This window comes from Mesoplodon bidens (assembly GCF_964165515.1).
Source record: "Mesoplodon bidens genome assembly, chromosome: 3".
Classification (NCBI taxonomy): Eukaryota; Metazoa; Chordata; class Mammalia; order Artiodactyla; family Ziphiidae; genus Mesoplodon; species Mesoplodon bidens.
The window spans coordinates 2,500,343-2,525,664 of record NC_138178.1 but is presented as its reverse complement, the minus strand read 5'-3'; the positions used below and the strand labels follow the sequence as shown (position 1 = coordinate 2,525,664).

The window sequence follows — 25,322 nt, the reverse complement described above, 5'->3', positions numbered from 1 at the left end:
GACGATTATTTAGTGGTAAAAAGAAGTGAGCTATCAAGCCATGAAAATACATGGGGGAACCTTAAATGCGTATTACTAAGGGAAAGAAGCCAATCTGAAGAGACCATATGCTGTACGATTCTGACAATATGACACTCCATGACCAAAAGTATGGAGATAGTAAAAATATCAGTGGTTGCCAAGGGGAGGAGGCGGGGGGGAGAGGTAGGGATGAAAAGGCAGAGCACAGAGGGTTTTTGTTTTGTTTGGGTTTTTTGTTTTTTTGTTTTTGGCCGCGCTCCACGGCACATGGGATCTTAGTTCCTCAACCAAGGATCGAACCTGCACCCCCTGCAGTGGAAGCGTGGAGACTCAACCACTGGACCGCCAGGGAAGTCCCACAGAGGGTTTTTAGGGCAGTGAAACTGCTCTGTATGATGTTACAATGATGGATACACGTCATTATACATGTGTCAAAAATCCAGAGAATGTACTACACCAAGAGTGAACCCAAATACAAATGATGGACACTGAGGGAGAACAACTTGTCAACTGTAATGAACATGCCACCCGGTGGGCTATGCTGATAATGGGGGAGGCTGTGTGTGTGTGTTTTTGGGGGGGGGTTAGGGGAAGTCTCTGCACTTTCTGCTCAATTTTGCTGTGACCCTAAAACTGCTCTAAAAAGTAAAGTCTATAAAAAATGTATACTGTATATATATATATATATATACACACACAAGACATGTGTATTATATAATATACATAATTTATATTTAAAGACTTCAGTAATATATCTTTTCTTTTAAAGTTTAACATTGACTTATTTAGAAGAAAACAGGCATTTCCCCCCCTTAGTGATGGAACAGCAGGTTCGCTCCAGATTTCAGCCTCTTTTTTGGGGTGGACACCAGCTGGCAATGCAGGGCTGGGCTCCCACAGACCCGCATTCCTAACTTCAGAGGAAAGGCACTGAGGAGAGCGAGGGAAAGGCCGCCTTCGGGAGAAGAAACGGGGAGTTTCCACTTGTGAAGATGCCAGGTGAAGCCGGGAGGACCCACCAGACCCTTCCTCTGGCTGAAACCCTGTGCCTCTCCCTCAAAGACCTTTTGTCACCACTAGTCCTAAAGGAACAGAACAGTCATGAGATTTCTAGTTGTAGGCCACCTGAGAGGCGTGGTCCCAGGGTTGATGAGGAGACAGAAACCCTAAGGGGGAATGACCAGCCAGGTCCCACAGATGGAAGGCAACTAGCACCTGGGGCTCGTGGCAAAGGGGATGCAGCTACTGTTTCTAGCTACTTTGACCCCAGGGACATTCCAAGGGGAATAACAAACAATCACTGGTATTTTTAGCTTTAAACATCATCACGTATTATGTACCAACGTATCATATCAGCCCAGGCTAGGTCTCCCTTCTGTGGCGGGGTTCGGACGGGGTGCAGTGGAGGTGGAGAGTGGGGAAGGAGGGCTGTGGTTGCCATGCCAACAGCACCATGGCAGCTAGCTCCCATCAGGACCGCCTCTTCCATCCTGTCTCTTCCACGCCCCAAAGCGCCTGGGCCACCTCCTCCTACTTTATCAAGATAGCCCCGGGGTCCTGCTTGGGCTCCTGACTCAATTTAGGATATAAATAAACCTTGGAGATTAAAATGGGGGACTTTCCTCTTCAACCAGTTACGTGACTATGAGATGAATTAATACCATAGGTCTCCCTAGGGGTCTGAGCGAAAGCTGAGATGTGGGTGACTGACCCTAAATATATGAAGTAGCGATTACATCTGCGCGCGCGCGCGCGCACACACACACACACACACACACACACAGAAATGCAGCAAAGGAGTTACTTCCCCAAATGAAACAAGTTTCTCCCTGCTGCTCAGAAATTGCAATGAGGCTTAATACGTGTAGGCAATTCCTCACCTGATTAATAGATACAAAAGACAGGTATTTATGGGCAGCAGGTATAGCAGGAGAATAAGTAGAAGCATATACAGGTTCCTATAGAGCAAAGCAAGAGGATTAGAGGTGAAAAGAGAAGATTTATCACAGCGGGGTGGGGAAGGGGTAGGGACAAAAACAAGGATTTCTCTCACAGAAAGTTAATTTACTCATTGCAATTTCAATTCTCTTCCCCAAAGAGTCCGTCCTACTTGTTTCTTTTTTTAGAATGCTAACAGAAATCCCCACACAAGCACAGTAAATATACCCAAGTCAGCTCTGTGCAGTAATTGAGTTACTGGTAAGATTACTGCAATTTACAGAAGATATTCCGTGACACACAGGGGAACCCTGACTTTCATGGACCGTTTTAACATCGAATATAAAATATCTTCCTTAACGTCTTTCAAGTTTTTTCATTCTACGGTTGAAACAAAATTTCAGGAAACAGGATAGCGCTCCACTCTGGATCAAGGTGGCATCTTGCCTCGGGATAAGAAAACCAAACAGAGAGGGGCACCAAGGGGAACCGTCGGGGATGAGAGTTACACGTGGCCAGGAGATGTGTGTGAGAGTCAGGCTTACCCAGAGCAGATTAGAAACGGCATTATCATCTGTAAATGCTCCTTCTTCCTACAGGTTAAAACAAATAGGAGACATTGCAGAGTGCTGGAAGGGTAGGATCGGGTTATGGTGTCACAATCATTTCCAAGAACTCTGTGCTGGGTTCCCGGAGAAGCATGCACATGCCCACAGGATCGGGTGGCACAGACACCAAGTGAATTCATCACTCGTCAGCGGGATAATAACCTTTAATTTGGAGGTCATAGCAACAGCCTTCCTTGCCCTCTTAGCCTTGTTCCTTCAACTGACTTCATGCTCTTGAATTGTGATTTCGAATTTCAATGACACAGCCAATCAGAACACGAATGTGGCAGACTGACCTTCCTAGAATTTTCCAGGACTTGTTCTGGGGACATCACAGACCTTAGCTTGATTCACTGACTGGACACGCTGATGGAAGCACAGCCAGATATCAAATCCTGATCTGTGACTCAGATGTGGACTCGGGGTTGTAACCACAAACTCTATACAGGGTTTTTATTTCCTGGAAAAACTCTGAAACATTAATGATTATCTTGACCAAAGGGCACAGGAGTCACTGTCTCTGCCTTAAGTACTGAAGATGCCAAAATGGAGTTGGAATTTTTTTTTTTTTTTTTTTTTGCTTGCGGTACGCGGGCCTCTCACTGTTGTGGCCTCTCCCGTTGCGGAGCACAGGCTCTGGACGCGCAGGCTCAGCGGCCATGGCTCACGGGCCCAGCCGCTCTGCGGCATGTGGGATCCTCCCAGACCGGGGCACGAACCCATATCCCCTGCATCGGCAGGCGGACTCTCAACCACTGCGCCACCAGGGAGGCCCTGGAGTTGGAATTTTAAATAATGATTTGGTGAAAATAGAGAACTGCAATTTACTTGAAACAAAGAGACTCCTGCCAAATCCCTTTTCTTTCAAACTTGGCTTCATTTCATTTCTCTCACTCTTGGGATGGGATGAGTTACTCTGAAGGAGACTGTCTGCATACCATGCTCAAGTGGACACATTCCCTGAACTACAAGCCTGGCCGTACCTACAAACCAATGGGCTTTGCCATCTTTAGAACTAATTCTATACACTACAAGGGCAAAAATGTGTAAGTCAGGTTAGCAATGCCCTAAACCACGAACAGAAGGAAGGGAAGAGGGAGGGCGAGAGAGAGAAAACCCGAGCTATTTGTCGCAGGAAACGACAGGGTCCGCGAGGTAGATGATCGGCACTGCTAAGCTCCAAATCATCAATCCTGATTTTGGGGGATAAATTTGGAAAGCAAGGAACTGATGTTAAGTGACATCAGCTCTTGAGACATGACTGATCCTTTAGAAGGGAAAGGAAAACTCTAACTAACCTAAAATCTAACCTCAAATCTATTCATGGACCAAAAGAGTATTTTCTTCCATATAGGACCCCCGGTGAGATGCGGGTTAGAGCGCCAAAAATTTGTTTTGTTTTGGGACAAACCCTTTGACAGAAACAAAAACTGTTTTAGATTTTCAAGGCCTCCTTTACATCATTTTTTTTTAATGTGGCTGCATGACAATCTCTAATTACTCGCGTGGCTCGCATTATATTTTTACTGGACAGCGTGGGTTTTCACAGGAGAAGTGATTTATATACAGGCCGGTCTCCATCTCCTGCTTCCTCTGCTTCTCCACAGGCTGTAACTCGTGGGACCCTGCTCACTGCACACAAAAGCTCGAGGAGGCCAAAGGGTAAAATGTTTCATAACCACGAATATGTGCATTTGATGAACTCAGAAACTGTGCAGGAAGTGATGACCTGACTGTAAATCTAGTCCCTTGTCCCTTGGTGCAAAAGATGGAAGGTTCCAGAGCTTGTGCCCCTAGCAAGTCTAGCTCCAGCCCAGGCAGCAAGCTGCCATCTGCATGGAGCACGTGTCATGAATGTCCTTCCTTCTCCAGAGAAGCGGCTGGACACCCAGCGAGCCCTGGCCATGTCTCAAGCACCTCCCCCAACAACCAGCTGCCCCGGGGGACTGTCTTAAGGCAGATCAGGTTCAAGGCAGCTCTCCTGCTTCATCTGAGCTGGTGAAGGTGTGGCTGAAATACACGGCCCGCCCTTGGGAAGACATGAAGCCAAGGGCTTATCAGAGACCATGGGAAAACCACCCGACCTCAACAGAACTTGTGATTTCCCAATGCCTGCTACAAAAACTGAAAATGGGTGGGCTTATTTTAACTTCAAAGAGCTTATTGTCTTGGGCCGAAGTGAACTAGGTCACTCAGCAGGAGACCGACGGTGAGTTCACTGCTGGTGCAGAATCCGCTGCGTCCAAGTCCATGAGCCCAAGACACCACTTCCCACTCAAGCCAGGGGCAACCGCGGTCACCGCCTCCCATCTCTTGCCTCCCAAGAACCTCTGCCTAGTGTTAAGGCCATTCTGTTCTCACCCGCTACTCCCATCCTTCTGGGTTACCCAGCCTCGGATGATCCCTGTCTCCAAAGTGGGTGGAGCATTGAAATCGATTCCACTGTTCACGAGGGCTCTACCTGGCTTTGTGCTTTGTAGCTTTACTTTTCACCGTGCCCTGCGGGACCTGCTAGGGAAGGTTTCTTTGCATCTTTCGACATGACCAAGAATGAAGCGCTGAAGTTATGTGTGAACCAATGATTTCAAATCAAGCTTTTAAAGAAAGTTTGCGGGCGACGGGGATCAATGATTTGAGGGACAGAGTTTACTTTCACTTTCGGATCTCATTCTGGAAATCCAGATTTCCTACATAGGTGCTGTAATATCCAATCAGATTTGAGAACTTTACAAATGGCTGAGCTTTAACTGTCTTTAGTCATTATCTTTAATGTCATGTCTGTCTCAAAAAAGAGAATTCAAATTGCTGTTTCAATTTAACCTATGAAAACACAGAAGTGCCACAGGAAACAGTGTCAGAACTCTCTCCTCACAGCCCTGTGGACACACCTCCTTTTAATGTAAGTTTCTGAACGCCTGAAGGTCACGTTCATCATTTCTTTCTTCCACGGATGCTTATTAAATTGTTTTAGATTAGAAGGGGTCCAGGTGATCATCTGGTTGTAAGTATTTTGTTTCCCTTTTTGTTTGAAGACTTTTGAGCCTAGAAGTTGGCCAGTGGGTGTGTCACAGCGTCTACTTTGCCCCCAGCCAGCAGGTGCATTGGCAATCACAGGTCCATGCAGTGGGCAAGTCACCGTCCACTTTCAAAGTGTGCACTGACTGGTCAAAGCTGGTCATCATTACTAGTAATTTAGCAATTACATTTGCCTATGAAGAAATGCTTGCCTGTATCAACAACAGTGTATTACTTTTCTCGAAACTTGTCACATACTTTGCCATACCTTCTCAATAAAAGGCTTACCTGCTCATCATGAAACATGTCTTCAATTATGAAATCAGTCCTCACCGACCACAATTATGTTCTTCTCTTGCATACTCCTGTTTTAAACCTCGGCATAGGACGTTCAAGCCCATAATTTACATGCAACTTAGAAACGGTTAGCGGTCAATGACAGTTTTTCATTCTAAAGACTTTAATAACACCGTAAAGTCAGACTTCATTTAAGAAGGTCTGAAACCAAAAAGCGCACACTTCCAAATTTAGGAACTTGCTTGCTGATGCATTAGGTACGTGGTGCTGTTCCCAGTTCTAGAGCATCTCAAGACTTTACCTGGTGATCAACTGAAGCCGCTGTGGGACAGACTTTTTAAAATGTGGACACTCGTGGCAAGAGAGTGCTATGCTTCCCAGGGTAGTAACCAGTTAAGTTATGCATGCTCGCCTGGTGGATGCACGTCCAAGCGTGATGTTAGTTAGAATGCTTTTCCCGTGCACGGACAATGTTACCTTCTTCTTGAGTGACTGTCCCGTTTCTTGGATGTGCAGGCTGCTGGTGACGGACGCTTTGCCATACTCCTGCTTTCTGTTAAGTCTGTTTCTCCAGTCTTCCTCACCACTTTTCTTCAACAGGGCTAATCTAAGGGGAAGACACGCCGACCAAAAAGAGTTCAGCACCAACGCTTCCTGGTAACAGAACCACAGTTTAAGTCATCCAGAAGTCTTTGCCCGAGAAATGACCACCGCTGCCTAATTTGAATCATTCTGAATGTCACTTATTCTGAAAAAAGTCTGTCTGGAAAAATAGTACAGATTACTATATTATGTAGATTATTATATTTTCTAAGATGGCCCCAACAGTCTTAAAATCGGATTGAAATGCAAAGCTGAAAACTGACTTTCCCAGATAAAAGATGCAACATCATTCTACCAAAGGAATATCTCTGTTTTTTCCTTGCCTTTGGGCTGAGAGCAGGAAGGAAAATAAAAGTAAACGTCCCCAGAGAAAAATGTCTTCTAGTGATCCCTTCTGGTCACTTGATGAATTAACATTTAATGACTAAAGCTGGATAGCAGAAATGGGTTTAAAAATTTTAAGCTATTGACAATCTCTGGATATCACATGTTTTAATTACAGGTAAAAGATGATGTTAAGATGTCCTGTATTCTAAGTCCTGTTCTTTTCTTCCAAATGAACTTGGTCTTTCCAATCTGCCTTCTTAATACAGAAACTTCTCTGTAAACCCATTTTTAAAATTATCATTTCAATTTTCCTCAGGGGAAAGCAATATACAAAAACAGAATCTAATGAACTGAGGTTTTTACCTGACCTACTTTAGTTCAACTATGGTGTGACTTGATAAAAAGCTGCTTGGATGTTAAAATCTATGAAAGGTTATTCTCATGAACATGAGGCTGTTTCAGTCTTGGGCATTTAAGTTGGACAAACACAGGAAAGATAAAAGGCACAAAAGTGGTGATCATTAAACTCATCTGAGCTGATGCTCAAACAATTTAAAGATTAGGGAAAAAAATGATTGGACTCCTTTCCCTCTGGTGAGCCTGCTGGGCTGGTCTCTTAAACATTCATTAGTGCATGTCCATAAAGAGTGTATTTTTTTTTTTTTTTTTTTTTGCGGTACATGGGCCTCTCACTGTTGTGGCCTCTCCCGTTGCGGAGCATGGTCTCCGGACGCGCAGGCCCAGCGGCCATGGCTCACGGGCCCAGCCGCTCCGCGGCATGTGGGATCTTCCCGGACCGGGGCACGATCCCACGTCCCCTGCATCGGCAGGCGGACTCTCAACCACTGCGCCACCAGGGAAGCCCAAGAGTGTATTTTTAAGCAACACATCAGTGCTCATTTGGCTGTTAACTCCTGTCAAGTAACCTGGTCTCCGTTCCTTATTGGTCACAGTGGGAACTGAACTAGATGGTTTCTAAGGGCCCTTCTACCGAGTGTCCTGACTCCGTTAAACATCTGAATTGGAGATGGGATGAAATATATCATACTCCACGATAAAAGTTTAGTTAAGCAAATAAGAAAACAGATTTTGCAGTAAATATGACTCCGTGTACATCTACAAATTCATACAGAATCATACTGTGTATTTGTATTCGCTCAGTCAAATAATGGAAAGCAAGCTACAAAGAACTCCCCAAGGAGTTCAAGGAGGGCAAGGGCTTCAAACTCTGGACCTACCCCTTTCCCAACCTCTTCCTTTTCCTTCCCTTCCCTCCTGCTATGTGACAACAGATAAGACCCAACATTCACTCCACAAAGCTGGTATAACGCCACCTCATTTATCTGTGATGTTGTGATTTATAATAAATATATACTTGGTCTTTGTCCCCTTTCCTGGCACGGGAGCTCCTACAACTTCTGGAATTTCCTGAATGATGAGAGTGGTAATGGTATCGTATGTGGATGAGGTGACTTTTGGAAGCATCTAAGTGTGGGCTTGTTGCCAGGAGAACCAACCCTGTGATTAGAGAGTTAGAACTTTCCGTCCCCCCCCCGCCCCCGCTGACCTCCAGGGAGGAGAAAGGGGCTGCAGATTAACTACATCACTGGCCACTGGTGATTCAACTCAATCAGGCCTATGTAATGAAGCCTCCATAAAAAAGCCAAAAGGACAGGGTTCCGAGAGTTCTTGGGATGGCAGACAGGTGGAGGTTTGGGGAGGGTGGTGCGCCTCGTGAGGGCATGAAACTCCACACCATCTCCTTACACCTCACCTGTGCATCTCTTCTATCTGGCTGTGCCTTAGTTACCTTCTTTGATAATAAACTTGAAGTCTAGTAAATAAATATATTTCTCTGAGTTCTGTGAGCCACTGTAGCAAAGTAATTGAGCCCAAGGAGAAGGTTGTTGGAACCTCCAGTCTGTAGCTGGTGGGTAGGTCAGAAGCACAGGTGACAGCCTGGACTCGCCACTGGTGTCTGCAGAAAGGGGGAGGGGCGGTCTTGTGGGACAGGGCGCTTACCCTGTGGGGTCTGAGGCTGTCTCCAGGTAGACAGCATCAGAACTGGGTGGAACTGTAGGACGCCCAGCTGGTGTCAGACAATGGCTTGATGGTGAGGGAAAAAATCCACACTGGAAACTAGAGTCAGAATCTTGTATCTAAGACCCTACTTGCTCTCATTTACCCCCAAAGTCTATAATCTATGACGCTTGGCAATATTCTGCATTCTACAAGGGCTAGTTCGTGTACTTGAAAACAGATTCTAATTTCCTTTAAGGGTTTCCATCTGAATGTCAGACTATATAAGGACTAAGATTTATCTTTCCTCTAATTATTTTGAGTGAGTCAGTTTTATTCTAACAGGAAAAAATAATCAAATAAAATCAAATCATGAAAAGAAATCATGAGTATTTGCACGCTGCAGTAGAGCTTTCAAAGCGTCTATAAAGGAGACTTCCAAAAGGTAAGCATGCCAGTACCACCCAAATGAAGATGTATTTCCAATTCCTCATCTTGTGAACACAGACATTCATCTAACTGATACTCTCCTTACCGCTCAGAACCAGCTCTGACTTCACCCTTGACCTAGACCAGCAGTTATTCATCTTGGCTACCTTACCTTTGCAATCAGATTAGAGTCCAAGTGATTTCAGAGAAATTTAAAAAATCAAATGCAGCCTCAGAAGTTGCATTTATTAAAAAGAATGCACTATGGTCCCTAAGGGCATTCTCAGAAATAAGGTCCCAAATGTCTGAAGCCATGCCAACATCATCTAAATAATCATGTGGTTACCCTGGCGGCTGCACAGAGGAATGGAAAACTGATTTAGAAAAAGGCAAAGTATGGATCTGTAATCGCTCTGTAGTCCACCGCGTACTCACTCTGTTGATCTGCTCAGCAACCTCTAAGAAACTGGATATTGTTGCTCCGAATGAGACATGGGTGCACACACAGGCCAAGGATGTCACTGACCCAGGTCACCCTGCATGTCACTGGGGCAGGGAGCTCTGGTTCCCACCCCGGCACGTCCTGGCTTGCTTCACTAGTTGTGTGTAAGCTGACCAGGCACGTTTTCGCACTCATGTGTTAGGAACTGTACTGTAATTCTGGCTTTTTTATATATTTCCCCCCTCTCCTGGGATAGCCTTCAAAGAATTCCTCCCTTCCAAGAGCCTGAAATCTTGCTATTAGATACGCTGGCAGGGTATCCAGGAACTTCCAAAGACTACAGAGTAACCAAAATAATAGGGAAGAAGCTGTGCTTCAGTTGAGCCCACGTGGTATTAGGCCCAGCCGAGCCTGCAGAGTGCAAGTGACGGAAAACAAGTAACACGCACTGAAACATACATGTATTATTCCTGTCCGCTTAGATTTCCGACTTGGTGTTGAACAAGCTGAGGAGGGTGGGAGACCTTTCCAAATGCCTTCTCTCCTGCAACCTCATGACGCTCCTGAGTCCCCGCAGACCACCGTGCACTGCAGAGGGCTGGGGTGGGTTGGGGGCAAGCGTCTGGTCCTGTACATACCATAAATTACTGCCTATGCAACTCAAACAGCTGTCAGCACTTTTAACGTCCATCAAGTCCAAGTGCTATTTGCAGGGCTGGGGTGTTGAGAGCCTGGGCATCTGCTTAGTCTGAGGCTGAGAACCCGTGAGTTATTCACCCCAAGGCCTGGCTGGGGCCACCATGATATGGGTGCCTGCCAGGCCACTGGGGAAACGGCTCTTCCTCCAGCCACAGCCCATGCTTTCCCAGCAGGGAATACTGGCCTGAGGCGGGCTGTTTCAGCAGCACTGGTCTGACAGCCCTGCTCGATTGCAACAAGTTTTGCAGGCTCGGCAGCCAGGGCTGGGTCAGATACGGGCCCCGCAAACCGAATATCTCTAAGATGCAGTACTTTTTTCTCCTCCCTCCTTTAAAGATGCCCCCTCATTTCAGAGAATCGCAAACACCACACAGATAAGGCTGAACAGCACGGGTTAGTCCTTAGATCAGATCTTGGCCTTGGCTGGTTTATAGGCTGGAGGAGTGAACTAATGTCTTTTAAATGAGGGCAAATCAAAGATCAGAAAAGGAGGCAGCAAAGGAAAGATATCTCTGTCCGGAACGCCGACGGAAACCTGGGGCCCTCCAGTGGCTGAAATCTCTGGGCCACAAGGTAAGAACCTCGAGTCTGGCTGGGTGGAAGGTGGGGCTCGCGGGGAACACAGGGGGACCCCAGCCAGGCCCTATAAGGCAGGAGTCTGCAGGCTCAGCCAGAGGCATGGGAGGCCTCTTCAGCATTCCTGGGAGTTCAATACATCCTTACGCTCCATCAATTTCCCAGGGGAAGGACAGCTCTTTTGCCTTTTTTAGGCATCTTCTCCCCCCGAAAATGAAAACACAGAGCAGTTGTTTCAGTAATGGTGGAAAAAAGATTTCTAAAAGCCTAATAAACTTCTAAAGAGGTATCAAAGGTTTTATCCCTAAATAACACAAAATATATTCGATTTACCATGGTTTTCAAAGACATGCCCCATAAGGGACGATTTAAACCCAAACCACGTAGGCAGTTATGAAACAGTGATTTTATTAATCCAATGGGAAAAGCAGAATATAGCCTTAACTTTATGCTAGTTATGATCCAAACTTGACGTTCGAGATGTCATAAAAGAGGAAGAAAGAAAAGGACTTTTAGATATGTTTCCCCGACCGTCAAACATGTTCTAAAAGAGGAATGTAGGGAGGATTTCCTCTGATGTCTCAGTTGCTCCCCTTTCGTAAGTCTTAGTTTATATCTACGAAATGGGGATAGTATTGCCTCCTTCGAAGGGCTGTCTTCAGCCCTCAATAAGGTCACACAGGGGAAATGCCTTGGGCAGCCTAGGACCCTTGGTGGTCCTCGGTACGGAGGACTTAAGATGCTCAAGTCCTGAGCAGGAAAGACAGATGCACAAGATCAAGGAAGGCAGAACCACATCCTCAGGCTGCAGCTGCCTAGAAGAAATGATGAAGGAAATTGTCAAAGTCCGGTCTCTACTTCTGAAGAGTCTGAAACATGAAAGTGGAATTTGAAACTAGTGATGCCAAGAACACGTGAGCTGAGAAAATCAGTACAGGAGGAGGGTATACTCTTCCGAGCACTGCTGTCCCGTTAGAATTTCTGCCCTCTAACCGATGTCCCTCTGTGAGAACACACGTTAGCTGCTGAAATGCTGACGTGAACACACGGCAGCCTTGTCATGTGTACTGAGAGGAAGAGTTGATGGCCAGCCCCTGGGGGTGGTCCTATTGGCCATGTGGCCCCAGAGGCCACTGGAATTCAACCTCTCCTTCCGCGAAATGAGGCGGTCAGAGGAATTAGAATAAGGTTTAAAAGTTCTGTTTTATATGTCATCTCAAAAAAGGAAAGCCCAAAGGAATATAAGAGCATACTTATTTTTAATGGTCAAGCTTCATTATTTTATTTTAACAGAAGGGAGTAATAGAGACCCCTGCCCTTGGGGAAAAGCTATCGCATATGGACCGTAAAGATATATAGCTTTAGCAAAGTACAAATAAAAGTACCATCAACATAAGGGGCGGGGGTAAGATCTCTGGCAGTATATTTTGTTTTGGCATAATTTTTTACAAACATAAATGCTAAGTAAAGTGTCCCTCCTCCTCTTTTAAATGTACAGTTTGACAATTAAACTGAATAGCTGAAAATTTAAGAAGCATTCTCATGATCATGCTTCTGGACAGACTGGGAACAGGAGCCCATTGGATCTGTAAGAAGCACTATCTCCCACCAGCCAGGAGGTCCGTGTGTACACAGTCGACTTTGAACACCCTTTCAGGCAGCTCACAGCAACCTTACAGCCATCCTCCATCTCCTCAGACATCTACAAAGCCCGGGTTAGGGAGTTGCACCTTTACAGCACCTCGTGTTTTTTAAAAATTACAATTTTGGGCTTCCCTGGTGGCGCAGTGGTTGAGAATCTGCCTGCTAATGCAGGGGACACGGGTTCGAGCCCTGGTCTGGGAGGATCCCACAGGCCGCGGAGCAACTAGGCCCGTGAGCCACAACTACTGAGCCTGCGCGTCTGGAGCCTGTGCTCCGCAACAAGAGGCCGCGATAGTGAGAGGCCCGCGCACCGTGATGAAGAGTGGTCCCCGCTTGCCACAACTAGAGAAAGCCCTCACACAGAAATGAAGACGCAACACAGCAAAAATAAATAAATTAATTAATAAAAACTCCTACCCCCAACATCTTCAAAAAAAAAAAAATTACAATTTTACAGTAGGATTAAAACTGTTTTTGGAAAGAGAGAAACTAAAATTCACTAAAAACAGGCAAGTGAACCAAGAATGACTGCATAGCAGATACGACACTTGATGAAGTTTTTTTTGTCTAACAGACAGAATATACCCCAAGATGGGGAATCTCTTTAAAAGCCTTTGAGAGAAGGGGTATATTATTATTTTCTACTGGAATTTTACCCCAAGAATGTTTTCTGATGGGTAAAACATCAGAACTTGTGTATAAGTGACACTTATCATTATTTCCCTTAAATGGTACCTCGTCCTTCTCACCTAACCAGTTATCAATAGTTGGGTCTCTGGAGGGTGTGGAGAAAAGGGAACCATCCTACACTGTTGGTGGGAATGTAAATTGCTGCAGCCACTATGGAGAACAACATGGAGGTTCCTCAAAAAACTAAAAATAGAGCTACCATATGATCCTGCAATCCCACTCCTGGGCATATATCCAGAGAAAACTATAATTCGAAAAGATACACGCACCCCTATGTTCACAGCAGCAGTATTCACAATAGCCAAGACATGGAAACAACCTAAATGTCCATCGACAGATGAATGGATAAAGAAGATGTGGTACATACATGCAGTGGAATATTACTCGGCCATGAAAAAGAATGAAATAATGCCATTTGCAGCAACATGGTTGCAGCTAGACATTATCATAGTAAGTGAAGTAGGTCAGGCAGAGAAAGACAAATATTATATGATATCACTTATATGTGGAACCTAAAAAATAATACAAATGAGCTCATTTACAAAACAGAAACAGACTCATAGAAAACAAACTTATGGTTATCAAAGGGGAAAAGTGGGGGGAGGGATAAATTAGAAGTATGGGATTAACATATATACACTACTATATATAAGATAAACAAACCCTACTGTATCGCACAGGGAACTATATTCTACATCTTATAATAACCTATAATGGAAAAGAATCTGAAAAAAATATACAAGTAACTGAATCACTTTGCTGTACACCTAAAACTAACACAATATTGTAAATCAACTATACTTCAATTAAAAAAAAAAAGTTAGGTATCTGGGATCAAACCCTCTTTGAGCCAGTTTCTGTGGAGAGGACTTCATGCCAGAACAGGTCAAACTGCTTCCCTGATTCAAGCATCACTCCTTTTATTTAGCTCACCCCTTTGGCCCCAACACCCATGCCTCCTCAGTCTTGTAGGTATTCTGTATTTTGAATTTTAGATAATTAAAGGCTAAAGAAAATAAGCTTTAACGGTCTCATTAATTTGTTAATCTATTTAATATTTTATGAATATTATTCAAAAGTTTGACTTGAAAAACCAAAGGAAGAGTTTTCACTGTGGTTTGATACATCGTCTTAAGTAGTTGGAAATGTACTTAGAAAAAAATCAGAGTGGCCAGTGCCGCTCAGAGCAAGAAAACTCCTGAACAGTGGAGGTGCTAAGGAGTGATCCGGGTGGGCGGAACCATACTTCTGCCAATCAAATTGGGAAATTCACGAGAACATTCCGGACCCAGTCCTCCTGTCACTCACATCCTCTGCTAAAGGCTGACACAGAACATACAACCCCAGATATTTCACTCCGATTCTTTGTATCTGTCCTCTTTATCTCCTCTGAACCCTCCATGACCCTTTGAATGAAATGAGCTTTCAGTGTTACTTAATGCTCAAATGTAGTCTTTCATAGCTAGTACCTGAGAGGAAATGTCTAAATGCAGTGCAGAAGAGTCACCCATTTTACTTTCTGTGAAGCAAGCAAAACTTAGATTCTAATTCCCAGGATTTATGTCCTAAATGTTAATTTTTATCCGTTCACTCCACATATAATTTACACTGACAAACAGTCACAAGCAGTGGACACATTCAGTTTCAAGCCATGTGTATCTGAAAGGGAAAGAGCCAAGATCTCTGCCCCTGTCACTGGCTGGTCAGAGAACTGAGTATAAAAAAAGAAAACAGAAGCACCACAAAAGAAGCAGGCAGAAGTCTGCTTCTGTTTGTCTCCTCGTCTGAGTCTTGAAGCAGCATCTCCCAGCGTCAGGAAACCAGGCACGGGGATAAACGCGGTTTCCTCTCAAATGCCCTGAGAGCACAGTCCCTCTGGTAGCTGGATTCATGAGTTTCTCTCTTTGCCCATTCCTCAGATCTTTTTCTAAAAGCAAGTTGTACGACGCCCTCCCACCAGGAAAGTTCCTTCTCAATCATTAAATCTCGTTACCTTTCTTTAATGGACATGGTTTTGCTGGGAGAGTCGAGGATGCCCTCCGCCGCTGGTGCTTTGATCTCTTCAGCAGCAAACATTGCACACGGACTCCGATAGTGCTTCTCCTGCGGCTGATCAGAGGGATCTTGCTGCTTCCAGGACACGGGGGTTACAGTCTGAGCGACCGGTCTCCCAGCAGCTGCGCCTGCCTGCTCAGCAGCGGGATCCCCGAACTCTGCCGCTGGGAAGCAACGAAGCCCTGTCAGCACTTACTCCCCTGCGCAAGCATTCTTTGAGCCCTTCACCCTGACCCCGACCCCGGATGACCCGCACTTGGAGTTCAATCCGTGGGCACATGGCAGGCTACCCAATCCACTTGGATTTATGCAAATCTGGGGCGCGCTCTAGTCCCTGAGGAAACCACACTTCCCAGTGGATGACTCCACCCAGCGACTTCTTTTGTGACAGTTGGTCTTTTCCTACGTGCGAGACACAGGAAGTTGGTTTGGACTACACACTGCAGAATGTTTCTACGCCTCCAAAACAATACTTTGACATTTCACATGAGTCATACTCCCAAACCAAAGCCACTATTATAACTGACACACTATCATTTTATGGAAATGCAGAAAGACAATTACAGTCCCCTGCAGCACAGCTTGCTAGTCTGCACAAAAAGGATCTAGGAAGAGAACCTGAAACCCAGAGACTGGGTTCCAGCCCTATTCCCTATGCTCACCCAGCCCGGGACCTTTGGGGTCATCAATTTCTAAAAGGAGCCAAAAGAGCTAGGGGTTCACAAGGCTGTCGTGTGGTGACAAAAGTCATCAAAAAACCTTATCAAGATGTGTGAAAGCACTTCAGGTATTTTTATGGCAGAAACACTGATGAGTCCACAGAACAAGTCGGGTTCAAGAGGAAGAAAAGTCTGGGGAGGGTATGATTCACACTAGACTTTCAATCAACACTTAACACTTAGTTGTCAACTGCCTTCATAATTCAGTTAAAAACAATCCCAAACACATGCGAGCCACCAAGCAGAAAGGAAAGGAGCAGTAAGTTACCTTTCAGCGAAAACTTCCTCTTTGTGACGTTCTCCACGTCCACCTTCTCTTCAAAGAGCTGCCTGTCCTTCCAGTCCGGGCTCCCCTGTGCGGTGCTTTGTGCAGTGGAAAATTCCTTCGGTTCATCACCGAACTGAGCCACGGGAGGATGGGCGAGCTCCAGGCTTCCTTTTCTCGGAACAGCATAGATGGGTTCCTTATGGCCATCTCCTTCCCGGACTCTGCTAAGCGTGGGGCAGGATGGCTCTGCTTCCTCGAAGGAGCCGTACTTTGTAACACCACCATCTCCACCTGTCAAGACTCCCTTGCTTTCTGTCTCTTCAAATTCTCTCGACATTCCTTTGCTCCCACCAGCCTCTACCGAAGACTGCCAGCCTTGGGATTTCAGGATGCTTCGAACTGGAGAGTCTGAACTTTCTAGCAAAGAAGGAAACTTCTGCTCAGCGGCACTGGACCTGTCATCCAGCGGTGGCTTTGTCCGAAGATTCCCTGCGTACATGGGGGTGACGGTAGATGCCGGGGTGGACACAGATGTGTTAACAGTGGGGCAGAAAGGGATGAGCTTGCCACTTTGCACCTGGGAGGACACAGTTCAAAAGGAAAAAGCTGATGTAAAAACACCACCTAGGGACTTCCCTGGAGGTCCAGTGGTTAGGACTCCGCACTCCCAATGCAGGGGGCCCGGGTCTGATCCCTGGTCAGGGAACTAGATCTGCAGCTAAAGATCCTGCGTGCCGCAGCTCAGACCTGGTGCAGCCAAGTACATAAATAAATATTAAAAAGTAAAAATAAAAACACCGCCTGTGTAAATACTGCTGGATGGATTGACATGCATGGAGACACTACACTTGGGGCAGTTTTCCTATTGACATGGATGGAGACGCTACACTTGGGGCAGTTTTCCTGCTTCTCTGGGTGAGAAACCAATCCTAGACGTAGTTGTATAAATGCATATCGTTAATCAAATCATCTGGAGGAAAAGCAGGTCATGCGCCCTATTTTTCTCCCCGAAAGGGACCCAGCTCCAGATGACTTCAGCCATGATGCGAACAAGAGAAGAGCTCCATCCTTGGCATGGTTATATCCTTAAGAACGAAGTTATTGCCAAGTAACGACAGGTAACACAGTTTACAGGTAGATGCCCTGACTATATCGCTAACCTCAGAGGGACACCGTGTTCCCATCTTTTAAGGACATATATGCAAACTGGAGCTGGATCACAGGCCACCCACCTGTTCCACCTCTCCAAGCGTGACCGGCTGGGTTTGATAGCGAGCATTCATCCTTCTGTGTCTCACATCTAATCTGTTCCGCGTTGAAATCGCTTTTGAGACCGGCTGGGACAGTTTGTTAAACAAGGCCAACTTCTCCGCTAAGCTCAGGGTGGAGAGGTCAGGCTCTCCTTGCTCAGCAGAATCTTTGCCCTCATTTGCCTGGTCTCTGGCTAACGCCTTCTGGTGAGCAGATGCCTGCAATCTGCAAGGGGGAAAAAGTCAACCACACACAGGGAGACAGACAGAAGCCCACTGCTAAGTTTGTCTGTTAACTTTCTTCCAAGTGTCACTTCAATTGGGAAAAGGGCTTATTTTTCCCCACCTAGATTTAAAGTTGTGGGCAGCTGGTTAGCTATTAACAAGACAACAGCATAGGTTGGGGACCCTTGCGTGGTCAATATCACACAGAGCAGATTTTCAGCTCTGGATTATTTCTAAAAATTGAATTTCCTATTTAAGGAATCAAAGTCGCCTTGGTATATACCTTATCTTGGAGAGAAGAGCTGTACTGTTATTATCAACAATAAATAAGGCTAAAGGGAGTCCACAGACATTACCTAGGGCATATTTAGACATTATCTAAAGGTGTGGTTCAGCAGGTGGTCTTTACATTTTAAATAATTAGGAAATAACACAGTCATTCTATCAATAGCGCTATCTACAACACAGGGTTTTGATTTTTACTTGCTAAACACAAATAGCTTAATTGTAAAGATTCTCTCCCTCTTTTTAGTCTAGTATTTTCTCTCATAGGTTTCTACCTGTTTCCTGAAAGGTAGTTAAATCTGAAATTCCAGGTAACTTGAAAACTGAAGGAAATGTCAGGGCTGATAAATGCTTCCAACATCCCAGGTAGAGGAAAAGGCTTCTAGTTACCGGGTCAGTTCATCTTTGAAGGTCTAAGACAATGTACCTTCTGCCACTGGCAAATCTAATTCTAAATCCAGTGAAAAATATATTCTGCCTTGACTCTGATTAACCAGTGCCTTACAAGTTGTCCCAGACAAGAGAGCAGTGTCAGTTTTTCAGGGCACAGTGAGGATGGAAGTAAGGGGACCTGAGTCCTGGCATCTTTCCTGAGGTCCAGTGAAGAACTGGGAAGGATGGTGACCCGCTTCCCCAGAGAGAGCCGCTTCCAGACGATGCCAGCTTTATCTCTGCACTGTCATTTTACTCTTTTTAATTTTAGCTTTAGCCTTTGCATTTGGCCCATAATAGTAAGATAGAGGGGATATTTACATGCCTTAAGGACATCATTTTAAAACACCACAATTTAAAACATAACAGTAAAACAGTAAAACATCTAAGTTCAGACACTATAAACTGTTATTGTCCCAATCCCCAAATAGAACGGCATTGTCTATCTATTAGAAACAGGATTGTTTTTAAACATGTATTTATGTCTAGAAGTGTTTAAAAAAAACTAGGTATTATCAGACTTTCAACATTCAGGTTAACGTCCTATTTTTCTGTTAATCTTTATTAAGTGCTAGTGTTTTAGATGAAGAATGAAATTTTTAGGGATGACCAGGATTATGAAAAACAAACAAAACAAACGGATAAGTGGGTTAGTGGGATCTGAGTTCCAAGACATAATGAAAGCCCGTGGATGAAATGCCGTCATATGCAGGCCGACGTGAAGTGCCCAGTGTGACAAAGCAAAATGCCCCACGTTCCCTGGGACAACTCCTTGTTTGTCAAACAAATGACAGGCATTGAAGATCTGAAGATGCACCTCTGCCCTCAGTGCGACATGCAGCTACTTCTGTCCAGTACCTGGCAGGCTGCCCGGGGCTCTTAGCTACAGTGGGACTAGGATGTCTTGTCATTACAGGGTGGGTGGCCACAGAGCACGAAGCAGGGGTAGGTTCGCTTTAAAAGCAATTTTGCCAAAGATGGAGCATTCATAGGGAGAGAGAAGAAAAGAAGCATTAAGGAAGGTGTAGTTGTCAGTTCAGAAACATTAACTCAAAAATATTGGAACAAAATCCTTTGCTCATTTCTTAGGGAAAATCACAAAAGAACTTGAAAAGCAATTACAAACTTAGGAAATAAGAGACAGAGGTGACCAAAGTCAGTGGAATAAGAATAGGTTTTCAGAGCTTGGAAAGGATTTAGAATATTTAGAATAAGTGTCCCGGTTTAAAAAAAAAAAACTTTAAAGAAAGCTAGTATTAACCAACCACCAGCAAAGCAGTAGGTTATGTCCGTGTTTTACAATGTTGTTCTAAGCTATTTTTAAAAAGAGTCAGGGTCCTCATATAATCTATAAGCACATCAAAGTACATTCAGCAAGTCTGATAAGAGGATAATTTTTGCTTGTATTTACTGTTTTGCTCCTAGGGGTAGTTGCTTCTTATTTTACAATAGCCACTCAAATATTAAAAACAAAAACAAAAAACTGATTTGCTAAGAGTTCCCAATGAATACAAGATGTACTTGTCCACAAATACACAGAGAAGTGAAGGAACTTAGGGCAGCTGAGTCAACAGCAGGTTCACAGTTGGGGCTGTAGATGCCCTCAGTGAGACGAACTTCATTTTTTCAGGAAGGGTGTGTATATGTGTGTGTCTGGGGGGAAAACAATTTTTAAAAAACTAGTAAAAGTTTTCACTTTAAGGGAAGCAGTAATCCCTGGATGAATTACTTTGGGAGATTCATTCTGAACACATTGGGACAATGCTCAAAATCTACCTCCCATGGTTTGGAAAGTTATCAAACTTCCAATTAATCTTTAAAAATTCGTGATTATTTAAAAACAAATCAAGAGAACCCTTATCTTTTTGAGATATGGACTAAAATATTTATGGCTGAAATGATACCTGGGGTTTGCCTGAAAATACTGCAGCAGGAAGTGGGATGTGGGTGAGGATATAGGTAGAGCAAGGGGGGCCGGGGGTTGTTGGCTGTAGAGACTGAGGGATGAGGACATGGAGCCTCATGATATTACCCCGTCTACTCTTCTGTTTTACATTTTCCATTGCAAAGAGATTAAAAAAAATGCACAGGCAAAAAAAAAAAAAAATTAAACAAAATTCCTCTTCCTGTTCTTCTAGGAGATACAATAGGTAACACATCCCTTTACAAAGTTCAGAGACACCAGAGCAAGGAAAATCCCTAAACACCTACTTCTCCGTGGCTTCTAACTGAATCGTCTTCCGACCTCCTCATTTTAAAAGTCTTTAAATCTTTCTTTAAAAAGAAGACCTTACAGCCAAGGCCCAGAGGCCCCGGGGGCACTTACGTGGCTGCAATGACCACCTCCTCGGTGGTGACGGGCTGCGTGTGGGATCGGTCCTGCAGACGCCGCAGCCTCTGCTCTACGGCTGCATTCCTGGAGCGGCGCTTCGGAACGCTCTTCTCGTCAAATGACTTTTCCATTTCCTAAGATTGGAAACAGTGTGGATCCTGATAAGCTGGGGGAAAGGGAGTCGGGGCAGCAGAATGTTGCAACTCTGTTCCCTGCAGGACCTAGAGGAGGGGCACCCCGAGAGGCAGCATTGGCGCCAGCAGTGCACACAGCAGCCACACCAGACGAGAGAAGCGCAGGTGGGCCCAGGGCCGGCGCAGGCAGCAGGCTGGCCATGGGGCTGCCCACAGAGGTGACGGCTTCTCCGAAAGCCCTTCAGCACATCTTACCCTGAAGAGCAGCCTCTTCGCAGCAACGCTCAGCCTGGCTCGCTCATCGACCTTCTCTTCATCTGTAAAAGGTCACAGGTGAAAACTGGATGTCATTAGAAAACGTAGGGAAAGCCTGTGAAAAGTTTCCCAGGGCTGACCTGGAAATCCTCTGACTGTAAGAATTCTTAGACATACTAAAGATGACAATAGGCAATATTTTCCTTTTCCCCTTGGCAGGGGAGGCTATTCTTCTGCTTCTGAAAAGGTACTAGTTCCCACTGCAGTTAACCAAACGGAGCTCCTGTCTGGGCCATAATTTTCTACTATAATATTTGACTTAAGTATAGGTATTATGGAATTAAGAAGAGATTTTATGGAAGGATCTTCTCTTCTTTATTGTTAAATAGTAACAAGAAAGCAACAAGAAAAATCTACTTCTTTGATTCAAATCAGTTGTTTTAATATGGTTCACGTCACAGCTCTCTCTCTCTCGGAACTAAGGGAAAGTTTGTGTGAAAATCTCAACTAGGCTTCATTATATTCACAGGAAGAAAGAACGCAGTATGTTCCATCATCTCATTCTTTCCAGAAGCAAAAGTCTTATTATCTAAATCTAATCTGGGTGAGATGATAAAGAAGAAAAAGACAGATACTTGCCCTCAGCAGCTGGCATTTCTGAATTTGAAGTTGACCTAGGAAAGACATTAGCAAAAAAATAATAACTTAACAATTAGCTGGTGGGAGTGGAAGATCCAAGGATCAAATTAAAAGTGAAAATAAAAATGCAATTAAAGTCTCTTAAAGAATATCCTCCTGGTAGCAATTCTAGCTGTGGACACGCGTGGACAGCTATTATGGACACTGTGGGGTACGTGTGCACACAGCCCGGCTAGGTGTTTCACCTTGTGGAGACAAACCAGGACCAGGTACGACTCATTAAAGACGACTGATCATCACCCTTTGGACAAACCCTTTCATTTCTCTGCATTAGCATACGATAAGATTAAAAACTCACAGAAAACACGCAGGTAAACGTTTATAAACTGAATGTAAAATCCCTTAGTTATTTTCACCGTAACATCTGGTGGACGGTCCATTTGGATTCTAACTTAACAAGGGCATAAAAACTTAAAACCCTTAAATGAATAACGTTTCTCACTTCTTACCATTTGAACGCAACTGAAAACTACGTGGTGATACTGTTGTTATGGTCAACATTCTTTAAAGATACATTTACACGAGCCAAATAAATATCCCGTATAGCTTAGATGGGAGAATTATGGAGCCATCACGTCCCATTGGGACAGTATCAGGACCATCCCTGGGGTAGAAATTCCCATAGGATTTCTTCTAAGTTCCTAGACCAGGGAACTTGACAGACACGTGCCTACCTATCTGATTCCTTTCGTTCTGCTGAGGTTATGGGTTGAGTTCTAAATCTCTCAGAAGTCTTTCTACTTTCACCAGGAGAAAAATAGCGTCTTGGTTTCCGGGACCCTCTCTCCCGTTCCACGCTGGTAGGCAAGCCAGCGCCTTCGCTTGACCCCTCGACCCGTGAATGGCTTTTAGAGTCGCGGGGAGAAGGTAGACAGAAGGGAGATGGGGAGACAGAGAGAGGGAAGAAAGCACAGGTTTATGCATCTTGGTGAGTCAAGGCACGAACACCACCAAATCCCACTGCATGCCTCTGCCATGCACGTCGGGAGATGGAACATTCCGAGACCCGACACTCTAGAGCTCCCCGTTAGTAGGCGAAAGCAGACTGGTAGTCGTGGAGCCATGTCCTGGATGGCCTGCCCTGCACACACTTGTGAGCTAAGCTAGTAAGGCTCAAGGCAGGACACCACACAAGTCGAGAAGTGAATTAACTCTGCCAAGGACGTGCAAGTGACACATCGGGGGGATGCGTGGACATCACCTACAGCTCGGGTCTCTGGCTGGCCCTGGCTGACTGCAGGAACGCACTGCGGAGCTGGGCGACGGAGACCTTCGTGTCCAGCAGGCCCACTTCCGACTCAGCCTTGGATGTCTGCAGCTCCGGGTCGCGCTTGGAAGCCGGGGCCATGGCCTTCGCAGCCTGCAGCTGGGGCGGGCCCGTGTAGTCAGACAGCGAGCGGGTGAGGACCTTGCGCTTCCTCGTGGGCTCCGCCTCCTTCCTGGGACCTTGGGACACAGACTCGCTCTGAACATACACAACCATTTCGCTTCGGCCCATCCTCTCCGTGGGCTGCTGAACTGGAGGTGGGCGGGCCAGGCTCTCAGGCTCCTTCTGAGGTTCCGAGGTGACTGTGCTAGTAGCAGGCGTACCCAAGTCCTCGGTTCCAGAGGGGTCTTCCTGGCTTCTCCCAGGCCCACGATCCTCCAAAGCCAAAAGTGTTTTCCTGCTTTCCTCCAGAGCTTCAGAGAAGAGCACATCGTCCTCTGCTTTTGATTCACAAATATGGAGAACCGGGGTATCTCTTCTCTCACCTTCTAGAACCTTCGAGGGGGGAGGCTTGGTGACAGTCTGGGTGGCTGACCCCACCCAGCTGTACTCGGATGCGCTTTCTGGGGTGTCCGAGGTCGCCAGCGTGATGGTATGACTGGGATCTGCCGGCTGGACATAGCTGTGGATGGGCTGTCGTGCAGAGCTGGCTGCCTTGCCCGAGACCCTATCGAAGGCTGAGTTCTCTGACTGAAAGGCCAGGTAGTGGCCTGGCACTGGCTGGTGTCTCCTCTGAGTTAGGGACTCAGGGGCAAGTTCAGGGCTGCTGCGAGCACTCTCCTCTCTCACCAGTTTTTCTCTAACTTTAACTCTTTAAGAAAGAAAAAGGATTTAAGTGCAGTAACTGCTTAAGGGGAAGAGAGCATGTGTGTGCAGATCAGGGATGCCCAGAGAACGGAAAAGCATCTTGGGGGCGGGGGCGGGTGGAGTCAGTGTCCGAAACCCACTATCATTTGCCAGAGGAAGGAGTCTGAGTTGAGTTTCCAAATGCCAAACTCACCCTTCCTTCTGTAAAGCTAGGAGGGGTCAGATGCTATCCTGGGAGAGAATGGATGCCTTCGGACTAGATGAATACTCAGAAGCCTCAGAACGATTCATTAACAGACACCACCGGTATGCACCAGGGCGCGCTGAGGCCAGGCTACGGATTGGTACGTGTTCCACACGGACAGGCCCAGTATAAGGACTGGGGCGGGGGCAGTTTCCAGGCATTTACAAGCCTACAGACCACATGTAATTTCACTGTCTCCTGCTCGACCTGTTTACCGCTCAAAATTATATTTACATTCAGAAAAGCTCGGTGCTTGTTGGTCTGAGGTCTAAGAAAATTGTATTTGTGGTAGTTTTGCATTTATTGAAGATCAGTTGTGTGCAGACCTCCGGTATGGATATTAGACTAATTCCTAATTTCAGGAGTTAGCTCTCCACTCGTTTGCTCTAAGCTTTTTGTGGTACCTTAGCTAAATCCCTTTGCCCTAGCATCTATTCCCTCTTGTAAGTTAAAGCACAAATTGTAGGCATTTATGAGATATGTATTGAAAGTGATATTTCTGTGAGTCCCTTCTAGTTTTGTGTATGAATAGGATTAATAAAAATTGTAGATTCCCACTGAAAAAAAAGTTCATTGTCTCCTGTAAACGTCAGAGCATTCGTGATTATTATTTTTTATTGAGCTCAAGATATATCAGACGATTACCTCTTTTCAAGCACTCAACAGTCACAAACTTTTTCATGCCATGCAGACTACATTCAATCATTCAGAAAACGTGTGACCAGTTAAGACACCATGACGTCTAGCAATTTGAGCACTAAGGAGGTTAGGAAAAAAAGATATTTGTTGAAAGAATTAATGCACTGAACGTTTTCTCCCCTCTGGAATGGCCATTAGGCCCTCAGTTAAAAACTAATCTAAAAAGGGAGGGCTCTGGTGGTTTCTAGAGCTATTTAAATATCTGAGAGCAAAACTGAAATCCATTTCAAAAGCTACCAACCTTTTCTTATGACTGTAGCCAAGAGCTCTGGCTGTGGGTCCCAGACCTCTTTTCAAAGCCTGACTCAGCCAGTTCCAGCTGTATGGTCTCAGGTAACCTACC

At 45.3% G+C, this 25,322-nt stretch overlaps 1 protein-coding gene across 9 annotated transcripts in view; it reads right to left on the bottom strand.

Annotated features, from left to right (window-relative positions):
- The window catches only part of SVIL (supervillin), a 241,506-nt gene that overhangs the window by 42,792 nt on the left and 173,392 nt on the right, over window positions 1–25,322 (bottom strand). For 3 of the 9 annotated variants that reach the window (XM_081228434.1, XM_081228437.1, XM_081228435.1), the window contains 10 exons: window positions 23,168–24,040; window positions 22,637–22,807; window positions 21,903–21,937; window positions 21,264–21,325; window positions 20,869–21,008; window positions 17,583–17,826; window positions 16,351–16,927; window positions 15,302–15,527; window positions 6,357–6,486; window positions 2,505–2,552 (listed from right to left, as the gene is read on the bottom strand). In XM_081228434.1, coding sequence (XP_081084560.1) covers window positions 2,505–2,552; window positions 6,357–6,486; window positions 15,302–15,527; window positions 16,351–16,927; window positions 17,583–17,826; window positions 20,869–21,008; window positions 21,264–21,325; window positions 21,903–21,937; window positions 22,637–22,807; window positions 23,168–24,040 — 2,506 coding nt within the window. The remainder of the gene's footprint in view (window positions 1–2,504; window positions 2,553–6,356; window positions 6,487–15,301; window positions 15,528–16,350; window positions 16,928–17,582; window positions 17,827–20,868; window positions 21,009–21,263; window positions 21,326–21,902; window positions 21,938–22,636; window positions 22,808–23,167; window positions 24,041–25,322) is intronic. The other 6 variants (XM_081228440.1, XM_081228441.1, XM_081228436.1 and 3 more) reach the window with 5 other exon arrangements.